We start from the raw sequence: 10,648 nt of genomic DNA on the forward strand, positions 1-10,648 counted from the left end.
GGGAAAGAGGGGAGGAGGGAGAGAGCGCACCTGTGGGCCAGCCTCGGAGCTTTTTAAAAATGAGTTAGGGTTATAAGAATTCAAAAATTAGATATGAAAAATATCTTTAGCATCAACAGAATTCCAGGTAGCACGAGGCAGAGATGTATCATAACACCCTGATGTTTATTTTCAGATCATACAGTGGGACACAGCAAGGCATTCTCTGCTATTTCCGTGGACAATCTATAGCTGATAGACTGCATAACAGCACTTAAGAAGGAGGCAGCTCTTTGTATTAGCAATGGTGAAAATATGATGATTCAAATTCATAGATCCCAAAATCCAATCTCTATAGGAGGATCAAATTGATGGTCCAATACACAAAGGGCTAAGAAAGCGTTCATCTACATTCTAATACAATAAGAAATATTAAGAAAGTAAAATCTTGAAGAAGATAAGAATTTTATTTCTACTGTTAAATAGAACTTTTTGCTACAACAGAATGTTCTCTATCTGTGCTACCTGATATGGTAGATGCTAGCCATATGTGGCTTCTGAGCACCTGAAATGTGGTTAGTACAATATTCTTCAAAGTGGTATATAAATTTAATGCAATCCTTATCAAAATTCCAATGGCATTTTTCATAGAAGTAGTAAAAACAGTCCTAAAATTCCTATAGAGCCACAAATAATCCTGAACAGTCAAAGTAATCCTGACAAAAAAGAACAAAGCTGGAGGCATACTTACTGATTTCGAATTATACTACAAAGCTAGAGTAATCAAAAGGTATGGTACTGGCCTAAAAACAAACAGAAAGACTAATGGAATGGAATCTAGAACATAGAAATAAACCCACGGAGATATAGTCAGCTAATATTTGACAAGAGAGGCAAGAACACTCAATGGGGAAAGGACAGTCGCTTCAATAAATGATGCTGGGAAAATGGGATGTTCACATACAAAGAATGAAACTGGACCCCTACCTTATATCACTCACAAAAATTAATTGGAAATAGATTAAAGCCTTAAATCTAAGACCTGAACTGCAAAACTCAGAAGAAAACAGGGAAAAAGTTCCTTGACACTGGTCTTGATGATAATAATTTGAACATGACACCAAAAGCAGAAGCAAAAAAAGCAAAAATAAACAAATGAGATTACATCGAACTAAAAAGCTCTGCAGAGAAAAAAGAACAATCAACAACAACAACAACAACAACAACAACAAAAAGGCATATTTCAATTAAATCACAATAAACCTGGAAAAAATAAATAAATCAAGTGACCCCCCCCAAAAAAAACCCCACAAAGATCTGCATGTGTATCTTCTCTGCTTTCAAATACTGCAAATGGACAATCTCACAAAGTGGGGGTGGAGAAATGATACGTGGCTAGTAAAAATGAGTGAGAGATTTCAATCTTACTTAATTTTAATTAATTAAAATTTAAATTTAGCCAAATGTGACTAAATTGTGACTGTGATAAACCTACGTCAAAAGAAAGAAAAGCCTTAAGTGCAGAAGTGGAAGCAGACACATGAAGGAAGAACTAACACACAGGCTTTGAAATCAGGGGACCTGTCCAGTAGCCACCATACTGGACAGAACAGATTCTTGAAAGTCGTGCTATATATTTTCCATACATCAATTCATTTAATCCTTACAACTCTACCAGGTTGATATAATTTTATTACTTACATCATCACATTTTTTAAAATCAAAGGCAGAGAGTGGTTAAGTAATTTGCCCAAAATCACACAACTCATAAAGCAAGAGGCTGGTTCTCAAACTAAGGGCTGATTCCAAAGTTCTCATTCAGCGATGTGTTCTCGATAGCTATGTGCCCTACTTAAGGAGCAAGTCATAGTTAAGGTAAATATCAGGGAATCCAGATATATTTCATGGTGCTTTATGGACAGTTAAAGAAGACATAGTCTACCTGTTTTCCCTGTGTTTTTCATCCAGGTTTTGTTAGAAGATTCGTTGTCGAAGCCATCAAGCTGCAGGTCCTGGTACTCTTCACCAACACGAGCATACTGGTCTAAGATGTCTATAGGAGACTGGTGACGGCCCCCACAGCTGACACTAGATGTTACCCAGTGCTGAGGCCCATAGGCACCTGTTAAAAGAAAACAATACTTCAATTCTTATGGTCGAAGGGTCAGGAATTGAACAAATAAGAAGTAGGAAGCCAAGCACTGCATTTCCCAAGTAGTAGTATTTTCCTACTCCTCTCCACTCTAAAAATGTCAGTGCATTGAAAACCTTGGATCCAAGCCACTTGCTTGATAGAGCAGGAAGATTTAAGGAAAGATACATTACTTAAGAAGGGTTTGCTTCTTGATTTGTAATCAAACATTTGCTAACTTTATCAGTAATCAGATTAAGAGAGTTGAGCAGGTTAGAGCTGTTCACATTTGTAAAAAAAATTTAAATATTTCCTAAAATAAACAATTTATTCACCAGAAAACACCATAATCGATTTAGCATATTTTGCTATTGTGAACAGTATCCTAAACACAACTTTTTTCTTAGTTCCCAGGAGTTAGTTAGTGAGCCAGCAAAGGAAAAATAAATTTAAAATGAAAGCAACACAACACTGGACAAGAGGCATTAAAAATAATGCAGGCCAGTGAGGTAGGATTTTCCTGTGGCTAGTTGAAAGACTTTTCAATTTGGCCAGAGTCGGTACACCTGTGAAATAAGGCTCTCACTTCTCCTTCTCAGTCCCTCTCTGTCATAGGAGATGGGGATATAAACTTACTTTCAGACTGGACTCAGCATTCATATAAATAAAGACTTTAGGGGGACATATGCCACAGAAATAAAGGAAGGGAATGCAACTACAACACATAATCCTAATGGGTACCAACCAGGCTTAGGTAGAGAAAACACTGTATATCTGCTTCTCTGCCCTATTTGAAAATAAAATATTCTGGGGTGATGTCTATTAAGTTGATAATTAGTTCTGAGATTTTTCTGCACCCTACCTTTAACTTTCGTGACATGACAAAGCAGGAGTAGCTTGCTGGAAAAACAAGATCCTTTGCTATAAAGATTAAGGTAAATCTCTTTTTGAGAATTCGACAGTAAATCTAAACTTTATATTTTTTAGAAGATAGAACTTAGGCTACCATATCAATCAAGCATAGTATGTGTGTATACATACATACACATACACATGTATTCCCAGGTTTTTTAGCTCTACATTTCTTCACATATCAATCAGATAAAAGAGGAGGAATGGCCAAAGTGATTTTAGGAGATGCACCCATCCAAAACCCATATTTTTGGGCTTCGCTCTATACCTAACCTTGTATGATGGACACAAAGATAGCTCAAGTCTCCCCACTATGGAATAAGAGCCCACACTTGTGTCCAACCCACCACCACATACTTATTTGCCTTGAGTTTTCCCGTCCCCAGTAAGACTGAAAGTGCTCACAGCTGATGTAAAAAATGGTACCATGAAAAAGATACAAACACAGAAAATCTTTTCGGACATGGTAATGGAAGGTTCATGGCTGCAAAAGCAGTTGATGTAGCTCCCTAAAAATGATTCACATACTTATCATCTGGCAAATAATAGCCTCTTTCTGTGCTTGGGTCATTTCCTCTAATCCTCATCCCAAACAGTAAGATAAAAGGCACTAACAACAACAACATAACTTGTTCACTCATTGACAAAGATGTAGCAACCTTGGAGCACTTTTCAAAATCAGTTACAAGTGCTATATCACTTTCTAGAAAAAGTGAAAGTCACCATTTTCTTTGCTGTAGAACTCCCCAACTAAATTCAGAATGGTCAAGGTCTTTTCACTCGTGTTATTTTTTTGCCTCTTGGTCAAATTCCCTTAAATCTATTATGAGTCATAAAGGAACAGAGTCAATTTGTATATATTCTAGGCAAACTTTATTTTCATGTCGTATCAATATATTTGAAGGAAAAAAAGAAAGAAAAGAGCACATAATGAATGGCTCCAATTATCCTGTCGAGTCTTTAAATTTTCTTCTGGATGCCAACAAATTCCATTAAAAATTGAATAAAATGATTGTTGATATATTTGTTGGCTGACCAAAATGTAAATTTTGTTTAGCTACAGTTGGGCTTGTATATTCAAATTATAGAAACTAATATTTTAATATCGTGTGTATATATTACCTTTTAGAAACTCACTAGTACAATGAAATTACACTCGATGGAAAAATAAATGCATAGTAAAATAAATCCAAACATGTATAACTCCAAAGAAGAATGCAAGCTATCACCTGTAAAATCACAGACACCTGATAATTTACAAACTAATAAAAGAAAAGGATACTCTGCAACCTCGGAAAAGTACTTGCCATTCATATTACTTCTCATAACCTCCCAGACATGGGTGGAATATAATTTAGCACTCTATAAAAATATAATCGGGATCCCTACCAGTTGGATTCATTTACTCACTGTTAACAACCTGAAGATTTAAGCTGACTGCATGCTTGCTTTCACACTTCCACCCAATACACGTTCAAGCGCAATGTTAATTGAAACTGATCTTCCACTTCGGATTTTAAATTAATTCTTCTTTGGAGTGCATCATGCTCCAGACACCCTTGCCTTGCAGAAACCCCTATGTCATTAGTGGAGGAAATAGAACACTTTTTCCAAGCTTGCAGGTATTGATTACCTATTCTCACATCGAAGCACCATTTCCATTCCATACTGTATAAATCTCTTCAGTGTTAAGAGACACTTTATAAAGGACTGAGAATTATATCATTAATCATTTGCAGTTGCACAAGTCTCATAGTATTGAATGCTCTGTTTTTCCAAACTTTGAATAAATGCTTTTAAGTAAAAAAAAAAAAAAATGATACTAAATAAAGTAACTTAAACCTATTTTTCGGGGAAAGAAAACAAATCAACAAGAAGCCTTCTTATCTCGGGTATGACATTAACTATCTAAAATAAGAAGAAAAAGTCATTTGCACTTTAGTTTCCCCTTATTGACTCTTGCTTGAATGAGAGGATATTTGCATTTTTGCAACTGGACTCATTTTGAACAGCTCACCGACTCTGACGTGGCCATCTAATATACAAGGCTATGTTCTCAAAAGGGGAGGGTGCAGCACAGGATAGAAAGCACAGAGCAGCTTGGGCTGCCAAAAATAATTTCCCATGTTGAGAGTCTTGTAGGAATGAGATTTTGATGGAGACATACTGCCAATAGCCAACATATCAGTACCAAATGAATCTACCAGTTTAGATTGAGTTTCTCACACAACTATAATGAGAAATATTTTCTTTTTTAAAAAATTCAAAGAATGCATCTGAAATCCCTTGCTAAATGTCTGATCTCAGTGTAAATATCCCCTGGTCAGGGAGGCTGCCATGAAAAATGCACAGGGTTCTGCATTCTCCTGGCAGTGGGTTCTTGGTTTCCTTTGGCCTTCTAACTACTATTGTAATTTATGACTGTCTTCACCACTAGGCAGTTACTCTATGAGAACAGGTTCCTTCTGCATCCTGTTCAACCTTACTCCAAAGCCTAGCACAGGAACTTACACATAGTGAGTTCCTAATACATATTATGGGGGGCACAAATAAGTGAACTTAAAGATGAGGTTAAAAAGTTGCATAGTTCTGTCCTCTAATGATACTTAAATCAAGTTCTCTATACATTATTTTGGTTTTAATTTTATACTTCTATCTGCTGACTTCTTACCAACTTTTCTCACTCCCTTCAAGTCAGGGTGTCAAATTCAGATGTTTCTTTCTCTCTATTCATTAATACGTTAAGTAAGTCTGAATGGTAATAAAGTAAAATAAGCTGTATGTCAAGTGCATGTTGGAGTCTGTGTGCAGACTGAACAGCCCACCGACAGTGACTGTGGTTTTTAGAAGTGACCGAACTTTGCTTTCAATGCCTTTTGTGAAGCGTGATTATTTTTCAAGTTCTCTTATTTTTTTCTGTTTTAACAGAGTTCGCTAATCAAAGAAGGTCAATCAAGGAGGAAAATTAGTTTTGTTAATCAATTCATCACTGTATTCATTTAAATATTAATTCAATACTTGCTCAGTACCAGTCGCAGAGCTGAGAAATGGGTGCTCGAGAGGAGCAGGGCTGCCCCAATTCCCTCGGGCAATGTAAGCTGCCTGCGGCTCAGTTTTCTCATCTGCACGATGGGGAAAATTAATGGTGTCCACATCAAAGGGTGGTTGTGAGGATTATCTGAGATAATCCATGTAAAAGTACTTATACCAGTACCGAACAATAAAACTCAGCAAGTGGTGGCTGCTGTAACCATTGCCATTGTCACTGTGTTATAAAACGTGCAGCAAACCCTTGAGAACCTGACTATATAATGGAAGAAACAAATGTGAAGTCTAACCTCCACATCTAAGGTATGTGGAGGCATGCATTTTGTGGTATACAAAGAAAAGGAGGGGCCCTCCCTCAGGACAGGATTTAGAGAAGATGTGACGGTGGAAGGGACTCAGTCCCTGAAGTGCAGAGAAATTTACTAAGCCCTAGTGTTTTCCACTTAGGCAGAGGACAAGAATCAAAAGTACAACTGACCCCTCGGTGAGGCGGAGCTTAATCCCAGCAACTGCTGGAACATTCTACAAATATTTGGCCAATACTCCTCAAAAATGCCAAGGTCATGAAAAAGAAGGAAAGACTAAAAAACTGTCACAGACCAAAGAAGACTAGGGAGTCATGACAAAAAGTGCAGTGTGCTATTCAAGATTGGTAGACCCAAACATGGAAATTAGCAGGAAAATTCCTGGCTCTGAATAAAGTTTGGAATTCAGTAAATAGTAACACACCAATATTTGTTTCCTCGTTGATCTTTGTCTATAGGGTCATTTTTTTGTGGGTACTCTGACAACAAAGATGAAGACATATTTAGGAAACTGCACAGAAACCAAATAAAATCTAAGTTTTGTTAAATGGGTCACATTTTTAATATCCAGATTTTACTGGATCTACTGTTATATATTTGTGGGCAGGTCTAAAGTCTAACAGATGAAGGAGATGGGCATTGATTTATAGATAATGCTGGGGCTGCTGTCATATCCTCTTTGTGGAAAAGTAATTTGCATGGAGCAAAGTCAAAGGAAAAGAGATGCCAGGCCTAAAGAAAATACAGCAAGCTTATGGCTAATACCTCATTATTTAAGTTTATACAAAAACTTTATAACATTGGTCATATTCACATTTAAAAATTACGGTTAAGAAACAAAATTATTAGCTTAATTTATGGCTCATTTATACAGTAAAAGAACCCAATTCTACCTCCTTGGTGTACCATTAACAAGTCACTGTATTTTTCTCCTCTGCAGATGCTACAGTCAGTAGATCAGCATCAGGAAGACATATTTTACAGTAGGGTGAATAAATCACAGAACTGGAGATTAATTTTGACTGGCCTGTTTAAGGCAAACAGAATTCCCCAAGTAAAAATTATAACAAATATTATAAATCTGGGCTCACATCTGAGATCTCACTTGATTTAACCCAAAGAACTTGGTTGATTGACATGTATACATTTTGAATCAAACCATTTTGTTAAAAGAAAAAAAAATTTTTTTTTTTTTGAGAGCAAAATCTCATTTTGTCTACCAACTTCAGCAACATTACTTGAAAAGTCCAAATAATAACAAATATAACTGGTTAGCAAAAGACTTCTCTACAATTTAACTGTCTCACTTCATTATAGTTTGCAGTTAATACCTGACATAAGAAAAAGAGATAAAAATGCTACTTTTGGAGCACATAAATCACACTTTTGTCTAAAAGAAAGGAATTGCAAATACCTATGATTTGTGTTCTAAACTATGGTTTCTTTAAATACGTAAGAGGTTCTTTGCAGAAAATAAGCATACACCTTGAATTTATTTTACCATAATATATTCAAATAATGGTTTCTATTCACTAATGAAAAGCCATTAAAAATAATGAATTCTGTCTAAATCTAATTAAAAACAAAAATAATATACACGTTATGTGCTGTTTCTAGTCAAATATGCTTATTAATGCCTCCCTCAAGGAATTTATATTAGAAGTATTACCTAGATCCAGGGTTATTATCCTATATCTTGTTGTCTACTTTTAGCTAACAGCAACAATCCAAAAAATATGTATATTCAATTTTGTTACTTAATAGTATAATTAATGCTTTTTCTGCCAAATCTAAAACACATCTTTAAACTATTCCGTTTTTTAATTAAAAAGCTTTATGGGCTTTAGCTTATGATTCATTTGCATTCTCCACTACTGGTAACTTAATTACCTTTTGTGCATCAATTGTTTTATATATAAAAATATATGTAAGAAAAGAAAAAAATTGCTAAAAAATATTCATATTGCTGATCTCTCTGTTTTCATTTTTTTCACGTATAATTATGAAGTTCTTCAACATCGTTGATAGGAATATTCTAATATTTAAGCCCTTGAGAAGGTAAATTTACCTTCCAAATAATAAAAGTTTGGTAAATTTTTCATTTAACAATTTTAGGTATAAAAACTTCATTCCTCCATTTCATATCAATGGTGTGTTTTGAGGTAATTTTCAGTAACTAACCATAGTACCAAAAATATATCAGACAGTAACACCAGAAATGAGAACTACTTAATTTGTTTAGCCAATTATTAATTGCTTCATTTCCCAGGGTTTCTATTTTAGCACTGAATGTTAAAAGTAATTTCAGGTCAAATGTAAAACAGCACAAATCTCTATATTGTGAGTCCCAGATTCGAATTCTGATGCTGAAGATCCCTCTGGTGCCTATTTTACTGTTCTGCACTGTAAGCATGCATACAATTCACAGACCGGAGGATCCTAAAGGTTCTTCAAAGACAAAGTCTGCACCTGTGCAGATGTACCTGAATTAAAAAGTTATATATCTCAAGTGGAATCTACCCACATCCAAACACGGAATCAAAATTTTTACTACTAATTGGAATGGTTTATTCATTCAAAATCTAACTGATATTGTTTAAAGTTTTGCCAACGTTATTTTTGCTTCTTATAAATTCTACACGAAATTGGTTACAAAAAGCAACTGAGCTATTAACAAAAATGTCACTACTCTTATTGTTCAATGCCAAACATCTGAAGTGTTTATAAACTATAGGTAAGTTTGCTCCAGATCTGAGGTTTTTAACCTTCAAATCAAGTTTGTCTTTAAGCAATCAACACTCTCCATATGACAAAGATCAGTTCTACCAGAATTCTGATGGTCACTATAAACAAACATCTGAGGACTAAAAAGTTCACATGGCATAGTGAAAAATACCAAATGACTATGTGTGATTACTTATTGATAAAGACAAGATTAATTAACAATGCTGACAAGGGTACCAGAGGACCAAGTGGTGGCAGTCATGTCACGAATTTACTCTTTCCATTTCCGTTTCTACTCTGGAAAGGGGAATCGAATGATGCAGTGGTCAAGTCTTATAATAATTCAACCTCCTTACACACAAATTAGAAGATTCTATCATATCATGTCTAAAACTCTTAAGAGTTTTAAATTCTAAACACTTTTTGCAAACACCTGGAAGAATCAAATAGGCATATAAAACATCTGCTGATAGTCTAGCAAACCTTCGACCCCACTGGACACATTCTTAAACGTAACCATAGGGATGCGATAAAGATTAAATAAATAATTACATACAGATCATGTCCAACAGTATCTGGCACATACGAAGTGTTCAGTAAACGTGATTGTCTATGCCTTCTTCTAGAATGGCATCTTCGCCCTAAGTTCTGGATGGCATGGCCCTGCTCCTGGCTCCAGAAATAGCTCCTGATTGGCATTTGGCAACTAGTTTATTTTCCTACTCCTTGACAAAGAGACTGACTTAGGAAGGAGTTAACTCAGGACTAAGCCAATTAGTGCATGGGATTTCCTGTCAGAGGGAATGACTTAGGTTGGTACTGAAATTCATTTCTTCATCAGCGATAAGGACTGAGAGGTATGTGTTACTGGAACTCTGATTGGCTGCAACGAGAACAGTTTTTCTAAATCTCACTGACCTGTGATTCTTCATTGTAGTCAATGAGGAAGAATGGGGGAATAATGCTAATTATACTTCTTCACCCTTGTCCCTATGCTGCTGGGGTGACACCAAAGTTCTGGGGCGACATCAAAGTTCAAATCATCCCCAAACGGTAACAGTGATATTCGAAAAAAGGCTCCAGACTTTTGCTCAGAGCCAAAGGGAAGAACCCAACTTCCTTTCTGAATGTGAATGAAGAAGAGGAAGGGAGTGGACTGAATTGAAACCAACAGGGAATCAGCTAGAGGCCAAAGCTGACAAGTAAAAAGGCAAGAAGAGAAAGTACATACACACACAGACACACATATATGTAGGACCTGATCAAAACCATTCCTAAAATTAAAATTTTATCTCTAGACTTTTCAATTTTAAGTGTCTTTCTATTTAAAATAGCTTGAGTAGGCTTTTTGTGACTAAAAAGTATAAGATAAAATCAGAATGTTGGTTTAAAAAGACCAACAGTTAAATTATTCAATTCTTTCTACATTTATCACTAAGATAAAAATGTCAGATTATAAAGGTAAAAATCAGGACTGCATGCTGGATGAAATATATAAGGATAACATCTCCTGATTGCTCCTCCCTCCTCCGTCTCTTTCTTCCCACTC

The 10,648-nt window shown here is 35.7% G+C and overlaps 1 protein-coding gene across 3 annotated transcripts in view; it reads right to left on the minus strand.

Moving 5' to 3' along the window:
* The window catches only part of PTPRG (protein tyrosine phosphatase, receptor type G), a 642,217-nt gene that overhangs the window by 274,860 nt on the left and 356,709 nt on the right, over positions 1–10,648 (minus strand). For all 3 annotated transcript variants that reach the window (XM_015593756.2, XM_025050798.1, XM_025050799.1), the window contains exon 3: positions 1,922–2,101. In XM_015593756.2, the coding sequence (XP_015449242.1) occupies positions 1,922–2,101 (180 nt within the window). The remainder of the gene's footprint in view (positions 1–1,921; positions 2,102–10,648) is intronic.

This window comes from Pteropus alecto, unplaced genomic scaffold (assembly GCF_000325575.1).
Source record: "Pteropus alecto unplaced genomic scaffold, ASM32557v1 scaffold75, whole genome shotgun sequence".
Lineage (NCBI taxonomy): Eukaryota > Metazoa > Chordata > Mammalia > Chiroptera > Pteropodidae > Pteropus > Pteropus alecto.